This window comes from Eulemur rufifrons, chromosome 29 (assembly GCF_041146395.1).
Source record: "Eulemur rufifrons isolate Redbay chromosome 29, OSU_ERuf_1, whole genome shotgun sequence".
NCBI lineage: Eukaryota > Metazoa > Chordata > Mammalia > Primates > Lemuridae > Eulemur > Eulemur rufifrons.
Window position 1 is genome coordinate 18,379,214 of NC_091011.1, and position 24,014 is coordinate 18,403,227.

A 24,014-nucleotide genomic window follows, 5' to 3' on the forward strand; every position below is an offset into this window, starting at 1 on the left:
CCAACAGAAGAATATACTCCATAGGTGACTGGATAAACCAACCTGTAAATTCATACAATACAACATCACGCAGCAATAAAGAACCATGAACTGCAGAAACGGGGAAGCCAATCCTCGAATTCATATGAAATTGAAAGAAGCCCCAAATAACCAAATCAATCTTAAAAAAGAAGAACAAAGTTGGAAGAATCGTACCTCCCAACTTCAAAACTTAATATAAAACTTTGGTAATCAAAATAGTGTGGTACTGGCATAAGAACAGACATATAGACAAAAGGAATAAAATGAGAGTCCAGAAATAAACCCATACATTGAGGGCTAATTGTTGACAAGGATGCCAAGACCATTTAAATGAAAAGAACAGTCTTTTCAACAGTGCTGAGAAAACTGGATATCTACATGCACAAGAGAGAATCTGGACCTCTAACTCACACCGTATACAAAAATTAAGTCAAAATGGATAATGACCTAAATATGAGAGCTAGAACTATAAAACTCTTAGAAAAAAGGAGGTAAAGCTTCATGTTCATCAATTTGGCAATGGATTCTCAAATATGATACTAAAGGCATACGTAAAATAAGAAAAGAATAGGTTAATTACACTTCCTCAAAATTAAAAACCCTTCAGTACAGAGGTTCCTCAAAAAAATAAAAATAGAATTACCACATAACCCAGCAATCCCGCTTTCAGGTATTTAACCAAAAGAATTGAAATCTGGTTCTTTAAGTGACAATTGCACTCCCGTGTTCATTGCAGCATTATTCACAACCTAAACATTCATCAATAAATAAACAGATCAAGAAAATGTGGTACACATATACAACGAAATATTATTTAGTCATAAAAAAAGAAGGAAATCCTGTCATATGTTATAATATGAATGAAACTTAAAGACATTATGCTAAGTGAAATAAGCCAGTCACAGAAGGACAAATCTTGCATAATTCCATTTACATGAGGTATCTACACTTGCTCTTAGCCAAAAGGGTGAGAAACAATATATGAGATATTTAAGGTAGCCGAACTCATTGAGGCGGAAAGTAGAATGGCAGCTGCCAGGGGCTGGGTGAGAAGAAAATGAGGAGTTGCTATTCCATGGGTATAGAATTTTAATCATGCAAGATGAAAAAATTCTAGAGATCGGCTGTACAATATTGTGTTTATAGTACACTTAAAATTTGTTAAGAGGATAAATCTTATGTGTTATTTACTGTTATAAAAAAGTTATAAAAAATTATAAACTTTTGTCCATCAAAGCACATTATCAAGAAAGTGAAAAGATAATCTACAGAATGGTAGAAAATATTGCAAATCATGTATCTGATAATGATCTAGTATCCAGAATATACAAAGAACTCTGACAACTCAACAACAAAAAAACAACCCAATTCAAACAATTACAACCCAAAGCAAAAATTTAGAAAAGGACTTGAACAGACATTTCTTCAAAGAAGACATATATTTATATCCTCTAATTAGCACATGAAAAGATACTTAACATCAACACTCATTCGAAAAATGCAAATTAAACCCACAATGAGGAATTACTTTATACCCGCTTAGGATGGTTATAATAAAAAACAAACAAACAAAACACTCAAAAAGAAACATTGGCAAAGATGTAGAGAAATGGGAACCACATTACTGATAAGATTATCAAGCGGTGTAGATGCTGTGCAAAATAGTTTGGTGGTTCCTATAAAGCTTAAACAGAATTATCCTATGACCCCACAATTCCACTCCTAGGTATGGCCCCTAAAGAACTGAAAACAGAGGCTGAGCACCGTGGCTCACGCCTGTAATCCTAGCACTCTGAGAGGCCGAGGCGGGAGGATCGCTAGAGGTCAGGAGTTTGAGACCAGCCTGAGCACGAGCAAGACCCCGTCTCTACTAAAAATAGAAAGAAATTATCTGTACAGCTAAAAACATATAGAAAAAATTAGCCGGGCATGGTGGCGCATGCCTGTAGTCCCAGCTACTCAGGAGACTGAGGCAGTAGGATTGCTTGAGCCCAGGAGTTTGAGGGTTTGAGGATGCTGTGAGCTAGGCTGATGTCACAGCACTCTAGCCGGGGCAACAGAGCAAGACTCTGTCTCAAAAAAAAAAAAAAAAGAACTGAAAACAGGTATTCATATCCTTTTAGCTTTGGCCTTCAAAAAAAAAATTTTTTTTAAACAGGTATTCGAACAAGTACATGTACACACATATTCATAGCAACACTATTCACAGCAGTCAAAAGGTGGAAACAACCCAAATACTTAACAAATAAATGAAATACAGTACATACATACAATAGGAATATTATCTGGCCATAAAAAAGAAATGAAGTTCTAATACATGCTACATTGTGGATATACCTCCAAAACATTACACTAAGTAAAAGAAGACAGATACAAAAGGTCACACACTCTATGATGATTCCATTGATATGAAACAGAATAGATACATCCACAGAAATAGAATACAGATTGATGGTTGCCAGAGGCTAGGGGAGGGTAAGATGTAATGAGTAAGGCTTTTTAATTTGGAGACATGAAAATGTTTCAGAACTAGGCAGAGGTAGTAGTCGTACAACTTTGTGAATATACTAAATGTCACTGAATTGTTCATCTTAAAATTAATTACATTTGTTATATGAATTTTGTCTCAATAAATTTTTTAAAAACAATGAACTACTAACCCAACAACATGAATAAATCTCAAAAATGTCATGTTGAGCAAAAGGTGACTCAAAAAGTACACATTCTCCGATTCCATTTAAATAAAATTCAAGAATAAGAAAAAATAATTTATGGAGACAGAAATGAGAACAATGGTTGCCTCTAGGGGTTGGGATAGACTACAGGGAATGATGGAAATGTTCTATAGCTTGACTGGGTATAGTTATACAGGTGTATACATTTATTATAACTCATTGAATCCTACATTTAAAGTCTCTATATATTTTTATAACTTTATTGAGTATACAATAAACTGAACATATTTAAAGTGTATGGCTTGCCTGTAGTCCCAGCTACCCAGGAGGCTGAGGTGGGAAGATCGCTTGAGGCCAGGAGTTTGAAACTAGCCAGGGCAATATAGGGAGACCCTGTTTCTAAGGAAATGAAAAAAAAAAAAAAAATTAGCCGGGAGTGATGGCATATGCCTGTAGACCCAACTACTCAGGAGGCTGAGGTGGGAGGATCGCTTCAGCTCAGGAGTTAGAGGCCACGGTGAACTATGATGGCACCAGCATAGGTGACAGAGCAAGACCCCATCACTTAAAAAAAAGGCAAGAGCCCATCTCTAAAAAAAAGAGAATTTTAGATAATAAAAATAAAGTAAGTACACAAGGCCAACAGGCATAAGCTAGATAGCTTTGGGCACGCTGGAATGCCTAACCACTCTAACCCCAAAACTCTATAATTCTAATTATTTGTTTTACTTCATAATTGTTTGCCCTAATAATATTTAAATTGACGTTTCTATTTCCTAGAAGATATAAATATCTATGAGGTACCTTTAAGTCAGAAGAACTTTCTGATGTTCTTCTCCCTTTATCTATAAAAGTCTAATAAAACTATGGCTGTTTTGGATTCCCTATTCAAAGAAAGAGTTTAAGAGTCTGAATCATTGAGATTGGTAATTTAAGTTCCAGGAAGCCAGGCTTTAAATCAGATATGTATAACCTCAAATAACATGGCAATCTACTGTTAGTGGTGGCCTAAATCTGTAGAGCAAACAACTGGATTAACTTCCATAGAAATCCCATTCTGAAGGGGATCCCAAAGATAACCCCTGTGTGATTGTTGTATTTTTTTGGTCAAGGCACCAGTAAAATAAACAGTCACTCTCTTGTACTGACAGTATCTGGTCGGACATGAGAGATCTGTCTACTTTCTCAAAGTCAATTAAATAGGATTATTCTGAGTATAGAAAGTCTCACATTTGTCCCACCAACTTAAAGAATACTTAAACCTAATTATTTTAAATATGCTCCTATATCAATTGCAAGCAATTGGAACAAATATTTGCTTCTTCTCATCACTCAGAAAAGCACAAAATTTGCCCTTAATTTTACCTCTAAACTGTACTGTATTTGACTTAGAAAGAGATGTAAAAGACACAACCAATTAAATTGAGTGATTTGATTTTGCACTCAATCATGTTGTTGGCTATTCATTGTTACAATTTCAAAGGAGTTAAGAGAATGGAAATATAATTTAATTTTAATTTGTAAGTGTGACATTTTGAATTAAAATGGAAGTCAACAAATTTTTCAAAAGAACAGTCCATATTTAAGATATGCCACTGAAATCTCTTTCATTTTAGAGATTAACGAAATCTCTTACACACGTAGAAACTGGCTTTGAGACAATACTGAGTAAGAAATACAGTTCACAAAAACCCCAATTCCTATATTTATCTAAGTTGCGAATCTTGTTTTAAGAATTTAAAATAGGCCGGGCGCGGTGGCTCACGCCTGTAATCCCAGCACTCTGGGAGGCTGAGGCGGGTGGATCGCTCCAGGTCAGGAGTTCAAGACCAGCCTGAGCATGAGCGAGATCCCGTCACTACTAAAAATAGAAAGAAATTATCTGGCCAACTAAAAATATATATAGAAAAAATTAGCGGGGAATGGTGGCACATGATCGCTTAAGCCCAGGAGTTTGAGGTTGCTGTGAGCTAGGCTGACGCCACGGCACTCACTCTAGCCCAGGCAACAAAGCGAGACTCTGTCTCAAAAAAAAAAAAAAAAGAAAGAAAGAATTTAAAATAAAATGAAAAAATATCATCCAGTATTTTGCTAATGAGCATTTCTTTTAACCCACAGAATCTTCGCAATTGATCTTTACAAGAATATTAAAAATGTAAACTTTTCTAAAATATGATTATATTCAGTATTTTAGTGTCACATGCATTTTAATTTCAAAATTAATAAGCAAAGAATCATCTATATAGCAATGCACCTATTAGCTAAACAAGACCATAAAAGTTTTCTAATTTTATTTAAAACAACACCAAAAGCTCTTTCAGTACATGGGCGGGGGGTCAAAAATATTAAATATTTTTTAATTTTAAATATAGTTACTAATTTGGTATTCTAACTGGTGCTTAAGAAAATCAATACTGAGTGAATATAGAATTTTAAAGAACTATGAAACAGAAGAAATATAGAAAAACACCCAAATACCAAACATGCATGGAAAAAAAATAGAGAACTTTCAAAGCAGATTTTAAAGTATGAGAGTAGAGAAAAAGATGCCCATCTCTAAGAGTTTCAAGAAAGAATGTACATAATGTCCTTAATTATTCAAAATAAACAAAAAGACAGAGTTGTTAGTGAAACTAACACACGTAGATCAAAAATTAAGGATTGATTTTTAAGCTCATTAGTTTCAAGCAAAGAAAATATGGCAACCTTTTCTCGGAACATATAGCCCAGTAGCTCTTGCGCTTTTACATCAAAATTTATCTAAAACAAACAAAATAAAGACAGAGAAAAAAAAAAACTCAGGATCACTCGATTTGTTAAGCTAGCTGAATTACTAAATAAAAAGTTACATAAATTTTTAAAAATTAACATGTTAAAATACATTTGTACATCAATAGGGAATCAAAATTTCATATATAGGTCTGCTTTTGGTCCATCAACTAAAAAAAAAAAAAAATTCATAGAATTTTAAAGTTAGATTGTTTTAAGCTAAACTAATATTCTATACAGGGGAAAATAAAACCCCAGAGAAATGAAGTGACTTTGTTCAATGTAAAAGAATAAATTATTAGCAGGGCGAACACAGGAATCAGGCCTTCTAATACTCCTATACTTCTTCATCTCAATATTCTGACTACAGAAATATCCTATAATAATATTAAATATCACTGTATTATATAGCAGCAGTCAACCCAAGGAATAGTTTGCTTCTAGTTCTCTCATTCTTTAAAATGATCTTGTTAGATATTAAAAGGTTAGTTGTATCACATTATGATGAGAAAGCACTCAAGGGTGATAAAACACAGATTTGAATTCTGAAGCTTCTAACTGGAAAGGGAAATATGGCAAAAATCCCTTAGATTTATAGGTACTTTATAAGTACCTAAGAGATTATCTTTCTCTATCTTGTCAAAACCAAATCCATAAAATATTGCTTATTTCAAAATATCAGTTAAATAGGTAAGATATTATGTTTTAAAACTATAAACTTTATATCTGAACGCAAGAAGTAATACTTCTTTAGTAAGAAGTGACACTTTGAATAAGCCAGCATACACTACTATTAAGAGACAAGGGAGAAATACTTCCAACATCAAAAAATATATCATTTAGGTACACCCATACCTAATTAAAATGCACAATTCTAAGAATGTACATTTTCAGCCAAAGATTCCAAATACTTGAAAGCATTGCAGCATTTCTGTTAATTTTTTTGAAATTAAAAAAACAAACAAACAAAAAAAACCACACCTTACAAATAAAGTTGGATTACCTTGTCCAGAGCAAACTTAGTGTTTCCTACTGAAGATAACGACAGTGTGTAAGATCCAACAAGGGCAAAGCTGCTGGTACGCACAGCATTGAGACCTCCTGGACTGGCCATAACTGTGAAGAAAGAGGAAGTAAAGTTTAGTTCAGAGTGACTTTTCTAAATGTAAACAGTGATTCCTCACCCCACCCTAATAGGATGAAATTAAATTGCCACAGAAAAAGGGCCTGCTTCATTTTCCTCCATCTTTAAATATGGAAGAAAACAAAACATCAACATATGTCCTAATGAAAGAAAACTATTAAGTTATTTTGTACTTTAATTTGATGTATAGGCACTCCTTAACATTTGGGATGAATGAATTTTCAAAGTCACAGACCTAAAAATGTGTACATAAAAAGCAACTTCTCCATAAAAAATATGGACAAGAATTCATTCCTGGCCGGGCGCGGTGGCTCACGCCTGTAATCCTAGCACTCTGGGAGGCCGAGGTGGGCGGATCGTTTGAGCTCAGGAGTTCGAGACCAGCCTGAGCAAGAGCGAGACCCCATCTCTACTAAAAATAGAAAGAAATTATATGGACAGCTAAAAAATATATATAGAGAGAAAAAATTAGCCGGGCATGGTGGTGCATGCCTGTAGTCCCAGCTACTTGGGAGGCTGAGACAGTAGGATCGCTTGAGCTCAGGAGTTTGAGGTTGCTGTGAGCTAGGCTGACGCCACGGCACTCACTCTAGCCCAGGCAACAAAGCGAGACTCTGTCTCAAAAAAAAAAAAAAAAAAAAAAAAAAAAAGAATTCATTCCTAGTTACAGTCCAGCATGACATAATTAGCAGCAGAGACTATCTCTGCACAGGTCTTCTTAGTAACTCTCTTACGCTACAGAGAAGAAAAAGACCAATAGCCCAAAAAGCGGTAAGGGCAACCAGCTCCAACCTAATTCCCTTTGGAAAACACAGGCCAAATGCCATTCCAGAGAAGGCCTTTTTCCTGGCTCACTGGCACTCTAGTTCCTAGTGAACTAGAAAGATGCTGCTCTTCTGACATAATATAGTGCCAGTTATGATCAGTAAAGTTAAAGGAAGTAAACTCCACAGTGCAGATAGCACAAAACAAATCTATAGAACAAGAGAAGTGGAGGTGAAGCGTATGCTACCTGCTGCCATTGTCAAGTGACCAGGGATCATATGTATACTGACTACTAGAGCCTGAATGATGTAATGATTGGTAGTCCATGGTGGTGCCTGATGAAGATGCAATGAGATTACATGCTATGCTGGCCAGTAATCTTATATGTTATTAAAAAATCCATACAAAAAATATTATCCCATAAGAGACCAAGGTAAACACTCATAAATCAAGATGGCATATATATATGCAATTACTTAGTTCTTTACTTCTAAAGTTTTAAGTAGTTCAAGATTGACTCACCTGAAGAATGAATACTGCTTTTCTAAAAAGGTGTGAAAAAGAAACATAAGTTATTTCTTTTATTTGATACAATGATTTAAATATTAAATACAAAACTTTTTTAAATTTTAAAAATTTTAAATTTTTCAAAATTTCCATAGTGCCAACGGTTTAGAAATGGTCAACCAATTTAAAATTGTATGTGTAAGATGAAGATTTCTCAAGAAAGCTTAATTTCTTAAAAATTCTACTTACTGTGCTCATAGATGTGAGGAGTCGCTTTGGAGTAATAGCCTAGAAGAAATGATAGATTAGTATATTTCTATTAAACATTATGATCTAGATTTTAAAATTAACCAACCTTGAGATATTCCTACATAGAAAATAATTCTTAAATATGAAAACCTTATCCTTGAGTCCTTGGCTTTCTCATACTGTTATTCTTTTTTTGTTAGAAAAACAATTGTTTTAAATGATGACTTAGGAAAAGAACAAAAGAGCAAAGACTGGGAAGGTTGGACAGCAAGCTAGAGCTTCTATTCCTTACACCTGCACAGTGACCATGTAATTCTGTACTGGTTTACAGAACTTAGTGAGATAAGAGTTCAAAGAAAAGCCTTGAGAAAAGTCTTAACCAGTTATAAAATTTGTGTCAAGTAAATGCAGAGAAAATAGTATTACCTAGCCTGAGTGTATCAGGAGCTTATACCTAGAATCATGATCACCTACTATTAGTTTACTTTTAGTATTAATACCTACATAACACAGTGACTAGAAATTTAGAGCATAGAACTGATCCAAAGACTTAATAAACATTAAAAATTGTACATAAAACTGGTGTGATATTTATTACTTCTGATTATAATATTTTACTGGGTTTCTTTAATTCTCACCTTGGATTTGGATGTTTTTTTCTTCTTATCAGGACCTGAAGACTCTTTCTTTTGTACCTACACATAAACCCAAAGCATAATTAATTTAAAATCTAATATCATTAAGAAAAATATACTATTATTTTAGAAGGTTTTAACTGCTTACCAAGCTGTAAACTTCAATATTTATTTCAAAGTCATTGGATACATCTTGCCTGGAAAAATAAAGCATTAAATAAAACTATGAGAAAAACCTCAAGCTATGCCATTAAAAGTGATGCCGTAAATACTGTTTGTTACAAGACTGAAAGTAAAGGAATCCACTGTGTCTTTAACTAAAGACAATAAGAATTGGTAAAAACAGTCTATTTTTTTCCCTATAATACAAGTCGTAAGTATTTTCCTCAGTATTTTATAACTCAACATCTTCAATAATAAAAGTATTAATAATTTTTTTCAAAGTGGATTTTGACTCTTTTGTTTCAAAATAAATCTGTTTCACTAAATATAAATGTCTTTTCATTAAGATTGAATGTTAAGGCAAGGCATGGTGGCTCACACTTGTAATCCCAGCACTTTTGAGAGGCTGAAGCAGGAGGATTGCTTGGGCCCAAGAGTTCAAGACCAGCCTGGGCAACATAGTGAGACTTTGTCTCTACAAAAAATTTTATAAAATAAGAAAACTTAGGTGGGCATGGTGGCATGTTCCTATAGTCCTAGCTACTCTGGAAGCTGAAGCAGAAGGATCACTTGAGCTCAGAAGTTTAAGGCTGCAGTGGACTATGATGACACCACTGCACTCCAACCCAGGAAACAGAATTAGAACTTGTCTCTTAAAAAAAAAAAAAAAAATAGCAATAAACTAAAAAAAAAAACCCTATGGTCTACATTTAATATATATCACTTCAAAATATTTAATACCTATAGCCACATGGAAGAAATGGGCTATTCAACAAAAGATTAGAAACATATTAAAAGTTAAACCAACAAATTGAAAATTGAGTTATTTGTCCATATAAAAAGAATGAACAAAATGCATCTCAAAGATTACAAGTGCCACCTGTAAGCTTATACTATATCAATTCTACTGTTAATATAAGAAAAATGTATTTGAAACATCAAGAGCCTAATTTACTTACAGAGTAAATGTAGTAGTGAATGTCAGAGCATCACCATTAAGAGAGTTTGAAGTACTTGCTAATGGTGTGGCTACCATATTTTCAGCTCCTGCTTTTAGAATAATTAAGTAATAGTAATTTGCTGCATCTGCAAGAAGTAATCACATTACATAATTAGCACAAGCAAAATCAGATTTAGCTAATCAGCATTCTGGAATACCCAAGGAATGAAGTAATACTGCAACTGATTTATATAAAATTTATTTTAAAAATTACTATAATCAACTTTTCAGACACAAAAAGCTAAATAAGACTTAAGCAGACAGCCAGAATCCTGGAATAAGCATCACCAAGGTCTCTCCCCATTACATCAATTGAAATCATTTGCTCTACATTTCTCAACTTCTGCTGACTTTGAATTTTACCTAATGACATTTAATTCTTAGCTAATAAAATATACCTTAAAAAGGTAAATTATAATTTGCTATTCAAACTGAGGTTAAAATACTGTATCTCTGTAAAAGTTACTCAGAGACAAATTACAATAAAAACATAAACTATTTCTTCTATTTGTAATGACCACACATCTTAAGGTACATATTAATGACCAATATAATTCTGCCCATGTCTCACCAAAATCAGACAACAGCAAGAAGAATCTAAATTACCTTATTCCTACAAAAATGCTCAAGCTTTAAGATCTCCATTCTTTACTTTCCCAGTACCTGAAATTCACTTGTCACCTAAGTCTAGCTCTCCTTTTCCTCAAAGAGAATGTACCACAGATAACAATTTTTAGAAACCTCTAAAAACCATATCCAACATTTAATAAAACTTTTATGTTCAAAATTAGATTTAACTAGCCTTACTTTCAGTTAGAGCCATGTCCATTATTGTGTGGATTGGTAACCCTATATATGAAATTCTCCTGTAGTTATTTTTTATACACATATCTTTTTTATTTTTCATTTCAGGTTTGTTTTTAATGTCATTTTTGGAACAGCCAATGCACAACTAAGTCATCATTAAAAATTAAATACTTAACATAATTTATACACATATCTTGATAAAAGGAATCAAAGGCTCAAGATACAAGCTTTGCACCTCTTTTTTTCTTTGTATCTTTATGCATGCATTACTTGTTCCTATCTTGTATAATACAATTCCTATCTAGGTGAGGTTCATAATTTAACATATGATCTAAAAGTGATACAAACAAAAATCACCATACCTGGTTTCTGAACCGTACTGCAGACAAAGTCTGCTTTTAGAGGCAAGCGAATTTCTGACAAAGTAACTGATCCTTTGGATGGGACAAATTCACTTTTGGATACGGGACCAGCATTATTCTTCCTCTGAGGTCCTTCATTCTTCAATTTATTCAACTCATCAATCAAAAGTGTTCTCTTCTCAGCTACGTAAAACATGCAAGTTAATGTTTCAGATATTAAAATTGCAACTGTTTCTAAATGTGAGGCAATTCAAGAAAGTGTACTGGTGTGGTACTTGTACATAAAACCAAGACAAAATCAATAATTCTTTCTTTATACAAACAGAGGTAGGTGGTTGGGTAAAACCTTGATTGCTCATCTGTTTACCAAGTCCTAATAATTTAATACTTCAACTTTTGGTCAGTTTTCTTGTGTGGCCATCTCCCCACCCCAACAGGCCCTGTTGTCACCACACATACACAACAAAATTCATAGAAGTTGTTTTAGCTATTTATAGATAGGGAGAGAGAGAGAGAGAGAGAGAGAGAATGTATATATGTGTATATGTGTGTACGCATATACACATTCATTCATTCTCAGGATATTCTTCACAACTGCATTTCTTCAAATGTATTTCAGTTGTTTTTACCTTGAAAACTACATTTTATTTTACATGGAGAGTTTTTACAACCTTATAAGTACAAGAAACAAAAAACAGATCAACTGAAACAGATGATCAGAAAAAAATCCTTTCTCAAAAATTAGATATTTCTGAATATACTACACCAAATGGATTTTCCCTGGTTGGAAATTTTGTTAGAACTCTTTCAGATACATCCCACGTACTTGCAATTAGAAGAAGTCTTTCTGCTTCAGCTTCTTCTAGGGACCCTTTTCCATGCTCTTCATCAACACAGCAATTAAGAGCCTGGCTAGCTTGATAGATCACTGTCTGTTGTAAATTTATTTCATTATTGAGTTCCTAGTAAAACCAATGAGAGAAGGAGGGAAAAAATACACATTTTAAATAACCATTTTCACTTTATTTAAAATTTAATTCTAACTAATCTGATTGTCCAGTTTCTAAAATTTCCAGATATTAAAGTCAAAATGTTAGAGCCTCACTGTTCAAATTTCTAGACTATGCAATAAAAATATTTAACATATTGTAATAATTAAACTGTAAACATTCTTTTTTATTAAAAGACTTCCAATTCATATTATTAAAATTAAAACTGGGGTCATGTCCAACAAAGTAGAAATTTAGAAAGTATCTGATTCATTTAAATTACAATTATGTTGCTTTTATAAAATGCTTTCCTTAGCATAAAAAAAAAAACCTAGAAGAGCACAATAAATTTCACATTACACCATCATTCAGTTAATAGTTATACTTTAAGGATATTTATGACAAACACATTTAAAAATAAATATTTCAGCAATATCAAATAAGCTTCCAACTTTTCCAGAAAAGAGAGCCTTTCCAGAACTGAACTCAGGAGTGATTTACTGAGCTTCCATATGCCAGACACCTCTCTATTTACTCAGGGTTCAGGGATAAATAAGGCTGGGCCCTTGTCCTCACAGAGCTCACAATATAGTGCAAGAAACATTCCAAATCCTCTTTCCACAGAAGTGCATACCTGTATTTTCTGTTTGATATTAACTTGACAAGGAAAAGCATTCTTTTTTTCATCCAATTTTGAAGTAACATCTTCCTTCCGAACAATCACCTGCTTTATTGATGGGCGTTCTGTTTCTTTGAATCTTTGAGATCTATATGCATCAATGCTTCAGGAGATAAGTTAAACTCTATTAGAAATCCAGCAACACATAGAGCACTAACCTCTATTGAACATATCAGCAGAATTTGATACTGATACTGAACATAACAACAGAATATTTCACCAGGATGGAAATGCTACTTGGTAAAAGAGAGGCTGACAAACTTATTCCAAACTTTTATACAGATGAGTTATTAATAATACTATAGTTACAAGTTGTAACACAACTTATGTCAGTTAGTGAGTGAATGCCTTCCAGAAAAGTTCTGGATCCTTAGTGAGTTAATGCCTTCCAGAAAAGTTCTAACCTATATAGAAGATCACGATCTTCAGAACCAATGCTATCACCAGACTCAGCTCGAGGAACACGGGTTCTTTGGAATTTTCCTGGTTTTGGACTTTCATCACTTATGCTGCTGGTGTCTTTCAATTCCAACTTAGGCGAGGAAACTAAACTCTGTAGGAAAACACAACAGGTATTAGCAGATTTTATGGATAATTAACATTGATTCCAAAGAATAATTAATTTGAGAAAAAAAATGAATTCTTCTCCATTATTAGGAAATAAACATCCAATTGTTGATTGATTCATCATAAAAACAAAGCAAACTAAAATAAGTTTCAAACTTATTTTGTAAGTGAATAAATAAAAGTACAAAGACAGCTGAAACTTACCCACCTTTAAAAAATATTTCTAATTGAATCACTCTCCAGAGCTGCAGTTATTCAATTTAGGGTAATAGCTACTAATAACTGTAGTTAACTCTCAATAAATGTTAGTTACGTATATCTGGTGCTAAACACTAACATGACTTCATATTTACATCAACCCCATGTTACAGGTACAATTAATAACCTCTTTTAACAGATGAAGGAACTGTGGCATAGAAAGATCAAATAACCTGACTAATAAACAGTCAGTAAATGGCACAGCCAAAATTTGAGTCCAAATGTCTGGCCTTTTAAGCCATGTTACCATTTTATCTAATGTCAAAAAAAAAAAAAAAAAAAAAAAAAACCCACTGAGGAGTTTTAAGCTCTCTTTTAAGAGAACTGACATCAGGTTTGTAAAATACCCCTGACTACAGAGTGCCAAATGCCCATCTGCCAATAAAAAGGGGAGGGGTTAGGGAGGGGGATCCCAATACTACTTAGTTTATTTATGTCATGGCACCTGTTTACATTTACTCTTTGTTTGTTTGTTAAGACATTTCTAGTTGTCACATACATTTAGTCTTTTCTTACCTCTGGACTTACCACACCAACTGTCTGTGCCAATGGAGCAAGTAAAGACATTGAGGAGATGTTCAAAGCATCTTCCTGGTCTTCACTGCTTTCTGCTTCTGCTTGATCCATCTCCTCTTGGCTCTTTTCCATGTCTAGTTCACCTTCCTCTAGGACATCACTGAAGATGTCATTAATTACTTTCGAACTATTGATATCATCATCATCCACACTCATCTCAATTTCACGTACCACTTCTGAAAAACATTTTAATAGGTGGATACTGTGATTCATCAGACCATTTTAAGAATTAAAGGCATAACAAAGAAGATCTAATATTCATATGCTTACTAAATAAACAAGGGGGAAGCATTATAAAAAAGCACCTCTTAAACAAAACAAATAAGAAAACACTACTAATATACGAAACCAAGATAATTTTCAAAGTTTCAGTAACATTTTCTAAAAAATTAAGGTTATGTCTATTAAAAGCTGATTCAATGCTTTGGGTTTAAGTAAGAATTCAAATTGCAGGATAAGAGCCAAAAGCTTCAGACTTTTAAAAAATGTTCTTTCAAATGATGCTTTTTCTACTGTTGAGAGCTACCCTTTCACACAACAGCCAATAATAGGAAAATATTAATGTCACTTAGGGCAGGGTTCACTAATAAGCTTCAGGGGCTGCTAACCCCTCCACGAGCATATGTAGAATGTGGGAGGACAGCACCTTTCCTCTCCCTGTAAAAGTCAGCGAGAATCTTAACCAAAGTCTCACAGGTGCCTGTGACCTAACAGAAACTGTTAACAGCATCACATCTCTGTGGGAGCAAGAGTATATTCTGGTAAAAAAAAAAAAAAAGAGAGAGAGAGAGAGTATTATAAAATCACAAGACACTATAAATTTGAATATGTGCTTCTATATATCCTTCTTATAATGTGTACAGAGTTAAAGAAATAAGAATAAAAACCAACCAATCTGCTGTTCAATCTTCGGGTCAGACGTTAATTTTAAGGACTTTTCCTCTTCTAAAAACAATGTTATTTTGAAAGGGCTAGATTTCGTCATTTTGCATTCAGTGAAACCTAAAAAATTTTTAAGAAAGACCATGTTAATATATATAAGAACCTATGATTTTCTAGTTAAGGAATCTTATGTATCCTTTTTTCTGATTATAAAACTATGCATTTATTTTAAAATACTTAAATATAGATAAACACAAAGTAGAGACTCTCCTGTTAAGAGATTAAAGTTAAGAAAAACACCTGTTCTCTCTTAATCTTCCCACCTCTCTCTTCCTCCCCACTAAGAGAGAAAGGGGACAGCAATAATACCAACTTATTGTTTGTTTTTCCAGTTTTCCCCCATGTATGTATATGTATATACATTTTGTTTTGTGATCATACTGTATAGACTGCTCTGTAATTTGTTTTTCACTTTAGAAAAAAAAGCGTCAGTAAAATCACTCAAAAACTTGGAGTAGAAGGAAAGTACCCCAACATAACACAGGCCATATATGAAAAGCCCTCCAGCTAACATTATGCCCAATGGCAAAAGATTGAAAGCTTTTCCTCTAAGATCAGAAAAAGACAAGGATGCCCGTTTTTACTACTTCTACACAATATGGAATTGGATGTCCTAACCAGAGAAATTAGGCAAGAAAAAGAAATAAAAGGCACCCAAATCAGAAAAGAAGAAGTAAAATTATCTCTGTTTACAGATCACATGATCTGATATGTAGAAAATCCTTAAGATTCCACAAAAAAGTCTGTTAGAATTAATAAACAAATTCAGCAAAGTTGCAGAATACAAAATCAACACACAAAGATTAGTTGAGTTTCTACACACTAACAATGAACAATCTGAAAAGGAAATTACAAAAACAATTCCATTCGCAAGAGCACCAAAAAGAATAAAATACTTAGGAAAAAACCTAACCAAGGAGGTGAAAGACTGGTACCCAGAAAACTACAAAGCATTGCTAAAAAAAATTAAAGAAGACACAAATAGGTAGAAAGACATCCCATGTTCATGGATTAGAAGACAATATTAAGATGTCCATATTACCCAAGTGATCTACATATTCAATGCAATCCCTGTCAAAATCTCAATGGCTATTCTTTTCAGAAATAAAAAAATCCATCCTAAAATTCATAGGCACTCTCAATAGTGAAACCAATTTTGAAAAAGAACAAAATTAGAGGACTCACACTTCCTGATTTCAAAATATATTACAAAGCTACAATAATCAAAATAGTATGGTGCTGGCATAAAGGCAAACACATAGATCAGTGAAATAGAAAGTCCAGAAATAAACCTTCACATATAAGGTCAAGTGATCTTTGACAAGGGCACCAACAAATTCAATGAGAAAAAGGCAATCTTTTCAACAAGCAGTGCTGTGAAAACTGGTTATTAAAATGCAAAACAATGAAGTTGGACCTTTCTCTTATACCATACATAAAAATTAATTCAAAATAGGTTAAAAGACCTAATGTAAGACTGAAAACTATAAAACTCCTAGAAGAAAACTCCAAGGGAAAAGTTTCATGACATTGGATTTCACAATAATTTCTTAAAGAGAACAACAAAAGCACAGGCAACAAAGAAAAAATAGACATCTAGGACTATATCCAACTTAAAAACTTTTGTGTATCAAAGGATATAATCAACAGAGTGAAAAGACAACCTATGGAATCGGAGAAAATATTTGCAAGCCATGTATCTGATAAAGGGTTAATATCTATAATATATAAGAACTCCTACGATTCAACAACAAAAAAATAACCTGATTAAAAGACAGACAAAGGACTTGAGACATTTTTCCAGAGATAACAAACAAACGGCCAAAAAGCATATAAAAAATGCTCAACATCACTCATCAGAGAAATATAAATAATAGCCACAATGAGATATAACCTCGTATCTATTACGATGGCTACTACAAAACAAACAAACAAAAACCAGAAAATAATAAGTGTTGGTGAGGAGTTGAAAAACTGGAACACTTACATACTTTTTGTCAGGAATGTAAAATGGCGCAACCTCTTTCAAATAGTTATGATTGAGTCCTCAAAAAATTAAAAACAGAACTATTAATACCATATGATCCAGCAATTCTATTTCTGGGTATTTATCCAAAAGAATGAAAATATCAAAGAGATATTTGTTCACTCATATTCAGAGCAGCACCATTCTCAATAGCCAAGAGGTAGAAGCAACCCAAGTGTCCGTTGACAGAAAACTGGATAAACAAAATGTGGTATATACATTCAATGGAATATTATTCAGCCTTATAAAGGAAGGAAGGCCAGGCATGGTGATTCATGCCTGTAATCCCAGCACTTTGGGAGGCTAAGGTGGAGGATCTCAAGGCCAGGAGTTCAAGATTAGTCTGGGCAACACTGGCGAGATGCCACCTCTAAAAAAATATTTTTTAAAAAATTAAAAAAAAAAAAGAAGAAGAAGGAAGTCTTATCACATGCTGCAACATGAATGAAACTTAAGGACATTATGTTAAGTGAAATAAGCCAGTCACAAAAAGATAAATACTATGATTCCACTTAAATGAGGTATCTAAAGTAGTCAAATGCTTTATAGAAATAAGGAACATAATAGTGGTCACCAGAGACTGGAGGGTAGAGAGAAACAGGGGGTTATTGTGTAATGGTTATAGAGTTTCAGTTTTGCAAGACAAAAAAGTTCTGGAGGTCTATTTTACAATAATATGAATATGCTTAACACTACTGAACTATGCACTTAAAAATGGTTAAGGCCGGGCGCGGTGGCTCACGCCTGTAATCCTAGCACTCTGGGAGGCCGAGGTGGGCGGATCCTTTGAGCTCAGGAGTTCGAGACCAGCCTGAGCAAGAGCGAGACCCCATCTCTACTAAAAATAGAAAGAAATTATATGGACAGCTAAAATATATATATAGAAAAAAATTAGCCGGGCATGGTGGCACATGCCTGTAGTCCCAGCTACTCGGGAGGCTGAGACAGGAGGATCGCTTGAGCTCAGGAGTTTGAGGTTGCTGTGAGCTAGGCTGACGCCACGGCACTCACTCTAGCCTGGGCAACAGAGTGAGATTCTGTCTCAAAAAAAAAAAAAAAAAAAAAAAAAAAATGGTTAAGATGGTAAATTACAAGTAATTTTATGTATCATAATTGTTTAAAATAAAATGAATTTTTTAAAAGTGTCTGTGACATATTAAATGTCATTACAAAGCTACCTTATTCTTTTAGGCAACTGCATAATATTTGATTACATGGATTTGGCACAATTCATTTAAACAGTCTTCTAAGGGTATTGGACCAAGATAGAAAAGAATAAAATAAACAGTTTTCCACTGATGGGTAGTTAGGCCATTTAAATCATATTACTATTACGAATGGTGCCACAGTGCATCCCTTTGTACATATAACTCCACATACCAGCTCAGGAATTCATAGAAACACTTGCAGAAAAGCTGAATTAAAGAGCATGCACACTTTACAATTCAATAGATAATACTGAACTTTCACCAAAAAAGTTATAGTAATTATACCATTATCAAGAGTATATGAGTTCTAACTCTGGAAAGAGAACTAAGGAAGAAGCACATTGCATGGTTAGAAATTAAAAAGTGAGCGGAAATGAAGAAATGGATCTGTCTTTTTACACCAGAGCAGCATAACTGCTTTCCAATTCAATTTCCAAATCTATGGCAAACTGAAAGCTCCATTGTTTTTTGTTTTTTTGTTTTTTTTTTGGCCTGTAGTTTCTGATTTTATTTTTTTTTTTATTTTTTTTTTTTTTGGGAAATATTCATGATAAATTATTAAGTGAACAGTGCAAGTTAAAAACAATAGTTTCATATTTTTTCCCCACCCCCCCTTTCCCGAGTCAGCACCTTCAAGTGTTACCACTCCCCAAACGGTGCGCAATGCACTCATTGTGTAGAAAGCTCCATTGTAAGTGAAGTAGAAATATAAAGCACTGACCTGTAGGTTCTGCACTGGAAGCTTTTGTTGGTGTCTGATTTTCTGTCACCTTTTCTGTTATTGGAAGTGACTGAGTACTTGAAACAACTTGTTTTTTGAGGGGGGTGTTCTGACAGTGAATTTCCTGCAGAAAGCAAGTGAAGAAGTAAATTTTATTTCTCAAAACTATAGATTTTATCTTTTTATGTTATTAAATGGAACAAGATCATTATTAAATATTATTCTATATAAGTTTCCTCAGAACAAAAGAGACGATGTATGTGAATGGACCCAGACTCATTTACAACAAAACAAGCCCTCAGAGCTAGTTCATATTCTTGGTAATTCCCAGTGGTAAGAGATAATGAAAATTACCATTAAAGCTGAGTTTTAAATAAACCAATTAAAGTGAAAGCCACACAAAGGGAAAAATAACTCCCCTGTGACACTTATCTCAATCCACACCTATAAAACCTGGTGACAGTTCCCATATCAAGATTCCACTTAATTATCAGTTACTCAGAGGGTAAAATCCAGAGAAAACAAAGCGACAAAAACAGATCAGAAGGTAAAGAAAGAAGAAGAAAAAAAATTCCCCGAGTCTGAGTCTTTTTATTCATTACCAAGGATATGGAAGGGAAACATTCAGTTGTTCTTTATTTGTTTAAAGACTTTATGACTAAAGCAATAGTAGAAATAATCAAATAAGAGCAAAAATAATAACAGCAGCTAATACTTACATAGAGCTTAATATGTGCCGGCCACCTTTCTAAACACTTTACATCTACTGCCTCAACTAATCCTCCCAATAACCCTAAGTTAGGTACTAGTATCTCCATTTCACAGATGAGAAAACTGACACACAGAAAAGAGTTAACAAAGTTGGACACGCAGTTAGAAACTGGCAGAGACAGTATACAAACCCAGGTATTCTTGTTCCAAACTAATTCTAGACATTATCTCTCAGGTCAGAAGCTTTTGATGCATAAAAACAAAGTAAACTATTAAATGCTATGCTTCTGACTATTTTAAGGGTGGGCAAGAAGTTTGAGGAGGAAAAGAGTAAGACAGGGCAAATGCATTTCAGAAGTGAGAAGAATGGACTGAGAGTACCTAGAGTAAAAAGCTTATGTGCTCTGTATACAATAAACAAACATTTGTTGAGTAAATAAACAAATAACTATGGTGGTAATGGAAAGCAACTTTACTCACTTTCAAAGGCTTAACTCATAGCTTTGAAAATATAAGGCCAAATAAACTCACTATGCTCCACGTCCTTTTACTGTGGATCACTACCCAAGACTAATTATGGTGGTTAAAGGACAAGGCTCTGGTGTCAGAAGTCTGGCTAGAACCCCTGGTTTCACCATTTACCAGCAGTACCATTCTAGAAATTATTTAATATAAAATATTTTAAGAACCACTGCCCTAAACTCTCCAGAGACATAGGAGGAAAACCACGAGCCCATGATATAGTGGCAAACTTAAGTGAAAAAGGTACTTCAAAAGGAGTGACCAACAATGTCAAATGCTGCTAACAGGTCAAGTTAATTGAAAATGATCACTGAAGATCATTGACAAACTTGATAAGGGTAGTGGTCCATGAAGGGTGGGGAACCTGCAGCCTCAAGGCCACATGTGGGCCCCAGATCCCCAAGTGCAGCCCCTCAACCAAATCCAAACTTCATAGAACCAATCCCTTTATTAAAAGAAGTTGTTCTGTAAATTTGGATTCAGTCTAAAGGCCGCACTCAAGGATCCAGAAGGCCACAGGTTCCCCACCTCTAGATGGGAGGGATCAGCACATTCCTTCCTTCCTTCAAATACAAGTTTATTGAGGTGCCAGTCTGAGCCAAGCACTAAAAACACAGAGGTAGATAAGGTTCTCATAGACAGTGGCAGAATGCAAAGTTAAAACATTCATAGAAGATAATATTCCAGTTGAGGTATGCACAGTATGACATGAGTGGAAAAAAGAGGGGCTCTCTGGTTAAAGGACCAAGGAAGGAGTCCCAGAGGGGATTAAAGTTTGACCTGTTCCTAACAATGTAAGAGCTCACCAGGGAGATACTCCAGGAAGACAGAATAGCACGGCAAAGGCAAAGAGATCTGAAAACCTGGGTACATCTGAGAGACTGCCAATAGTCTGCATGGCAGGACTGAAGCACACCTGTGGAGGAGGTGGAGAGGAGCCAGGTGAGGAATGATTCTATATGTCAAGCCAAGCAGTTTGGACATTTTTCTGATGGTGGCTATGGGGAGCTCTCCAAGATTTTAAGCAAGTAAATACATGAATATTTGCCTTTCAAAAACATTTCTCTGGCAGCAACTAGTAAGATGGATTGGAGAGTAGCCAGACTAGAAGCAGGGTGTTCAATACAAAGCTATGGAAGTGAAAATGGTAATGGCAGAGGAAAATATGGAAGGCAAGGCAGCTTGGTGACAGATTTAGAAAACTTATCACTGGATGTGTGTGTTTGTGTGTCTGTGTGCTAGGGGCAAGCAGATGGGAAGACACAGTAAACCAGAGGAAGGAGCCAAGGAAGAACTCCCAGATTGTTTTAGATGGCAAGGCATAGAGTAAAGCCACAAGTGAAGGCAGAGACTACAAGCGGAAGATGGTACAGCAGAGCATAGAAGGCTCATCAAGCCTAGAGTTCAGGAGAGAGATCAGCACAGCAGAGCTGAGCATCACCAGCATTTCTGTGCTTGGCCGAATCTAGATATGACTTCCTACGGCAAGTGAGAAGGAAAAAAGGTAAAGGACCTGCTGTTCCTGTACTTTCCATTAGTCTCCACTGTAGTATAATTCTATTAGCTTAAAAATATATCCTAACACAGTACTTTATGCACAGTAGGCATGTAAATAAAATAGAACATGGTTTACATCTATAAGTAGGGATCTTGTTGAAGGCTGATTGATGAAATTTGACAGGAGAAGAGAAATCTGGAAGGGATGTGATCTGAAAGGATTCCAGATAGTCTAAAAAGAGGCTATTTGGGGAGAGTAATATAGTCATCAATGAGAAAAGTAGATTCTGAGAAACATTTTAGAACCAGCATCCAAGTAGATTGTTTGGAAGAATCTGAAATCAAATGAATGATGAAAATAAATTTTTTAAAACTTGATTTTCAGGTTATCAGCAAATATGGTGAAGAATGCCATTGAGATAGGGAAAATACCGTGAGAAAAGCAGAATTGGTACGTACATTTAATGAGTTTACGAATGGAAAGTGGCAGTTGATTGGAATAGGAAAGTATGGAAAGAATTATTTTATAATACAGCACTACAAATTAGAGCGAACACTACTTTGGTGCCAAGTTCACTTTTATATTTCTTGTTTACATTACCTGTTTGGTTTCTGGTTCTTTGCTTCTTGAGCTTCTGCCTTTTTCTGCACTCCATAAATTGCCCTTGTCAAATCGGCCACGAAGACATGCTAGTTCTTTTTCACGTTCCTAAACCCATCAAAAGCTGCATTTTACACAAGAGCCAATAGCATGTTTAAGTATATCCAAACACTACTGAAACTTTTCTTGTCATTGGTTTTACAATTAAAAAGTTCACAATACATATGGAATTTAGGACAATATTTCCAATTTGAAATGAGTGACACAGAGAATAAAGATGCTACTTACCTCTAGTATCAGAATTCACATTTTTTGATTTCTAGATTGTATGCTTAGATCATGTGATGAACTATGTTAAATGTAGTATACCATACCTGCTTGAGCTGTTGTGCTAAATGGGTAGTAGATGAAGATGTGTTTTGCTTGAATAATCTTTCTCGGATGGCCTTTGTATTTGGAGTGATAATGGGGGTTCTATGGGGTGTGTTCCGGGCTGGACTTTCTTTGCTATGGTCTTGACAACGCTCTCCAAAGCGTTCCAGGAAAGGCTTAATTCCTGCTCCTCCTATAGAAAACACACACATTTTTGGAAGCTATTCAAAATAAGTATAATTATGATTTCTATGGAAAAAGTTCTGAACTCCATTACAGCCCTAAAATGCTTTGATTCTACTAGGAATATTCATTCACAAAGTAAACAATATGGAAATAGTTCAAAATTTTTAAAAAATCTACCTTATAATTCTATTTAATTACATGTCCTAAAATTTATTCATAAGATTTAGTTCTTGGGAAAAAAAATTTATTTATTTTAATTTTTAATTGTTTTTTATTTTTTTTTATTTTTGAGACAGAGTCTCACTCTGTCACCCAGGCTAGAATGCCGTGGTATCAGCCTAGCTCACAACAACCTCAACTCCTGGACTCAAGCCATCCTCCTGCCTCAGCCTCCTGAGTAGCCGGGACTACAGGCACACACCACCATGCCCAGCTAATTCTTTGTATTTTTAGTAGAAATGAGGTCTTCCTCTTGCTCAGGCTGGTCTCGAACTCCTGACCTCAAGCAATCTCCCTTCTCCGCCTCCCAGAGTGCTACGATTATGTGCGTGAGCTATTGCACCCAGCCAAAAAAACAAGTTTTAAAAGGGAAAGTGAGATGTCAATGGGGATTAGAAAATTCTCAAACCGAACAATCAGAAATTAAATTACTAAAAATTGACTGTATGTGTATTGATGAATCTACCTTCACCACCAAGTGTCTTGGCCATAACTTCCAGCTACTTACATTTCTATAGTCAGTGTATTTTATCTTGCTTTTAGGAAGTCTAACAGGTAAAAATGTGGAATTTTTTTTCTTTTCTTTTTTTTTTAGAAAAATTAGGGATTTAGGGGGCTGAGAGAGTAAAAAGAAAAAATAAACAAATAAATAAAAATAAAAGAAAAATTAGGGATTATTCACTTTACCAAAATGACAACTTGATTTTATGTCTTAAAAAAGTACTCAATTAAAACAGTATGAAGTACATTTAAAGTAGGGCAAATGGGGTGTCTCTATCAGCCCCATCAAGAAGATTCTAGGGTTGCATTATATAAAAATAGGCTTATCTATATCAGAAGTTGA

At 34.5% G+C, this 24,014-nt stretch overlaps 1 protein-coding gene across 3 annotated transcripts in view; it reads right to left on the reverse strand.

The window, feature by feature from the left end:
• ANLN (anillin, actin binding protein) overlaps nucleotides 1-24,014 on the reverse strand; it is a 56,716-nt gene that overhangs the window by 13,791 nt on the left and 18,911 nt on the right. The window contains exons 6-20 of one of the 3 annotated variants that reach the window (XM_069461592.1): nucleotides 22,768-22,958; nucleotides 22,394-22,501; nucleotides 19,063-19,186; nucleotides 15,057-15,167; nucleotides 14,106-14,341; nucleotides 13,169-13,317; nucleotides 12,720-12,867; nucleotides 11,923-12,058; nucleotides 11,097-11,279; nucleotides 9,887-10,013; nucleotides 8,914-8,962; nucleotides 8,769-8,825; nucleotides 8,131-8,169; nucleotides 7,897-7,918; nucleotides 6,469-6,581 (exon numbers count right to left, since the gene is read on the reverse strand). In XM_069461592.1, coding sequence (XP_069317693.1) covers nucleotides 6,469-6,581; nucleotides 7,897-7,918; nucleotides 8,131-8,169; nucleotides 8,769-8,825; nucleotides 8,914-8,962; nucleotides 9,887-10,013; nucleotides 11,097-11,279; nucleotides 11,923-12,058; nucleotides 12,720-12,867; nucleotides 13,169-13,317; nucleotides 14,106-14,341; nucleotides 15,057-15,167; nucleotides 19,063-19,186; nucleotides 22,394-22,501; nucleotides 22,768-22,958 — 1,793 coding nt within the window. The remainder of the gene's footprint in view (nucleotides 1-6,468; nucleotides 6,582-7,896; nucleotides 7,919-8,130; nucleotides 8,170-8,768; nucleotides 8,826-8,913; nucleotides 8,963-9,886; nucleotides 10,014-11,096; nucleotides 11,280-11,922; nucleotides 12,059-12,719; nucleotides 12,868-13,168; nucleotides 13,318-14,105; nucleotides 14,342-15,056; nucleotides 15,168-19,062; nucleotides 19,187-22,393; nucleotides 22,502-22,767; nucleotides 22,959-24,014) is intronic. The other 2 variants (XM_069461594.1, XM_069461593.1) reach the window with 2 other exon arrangements.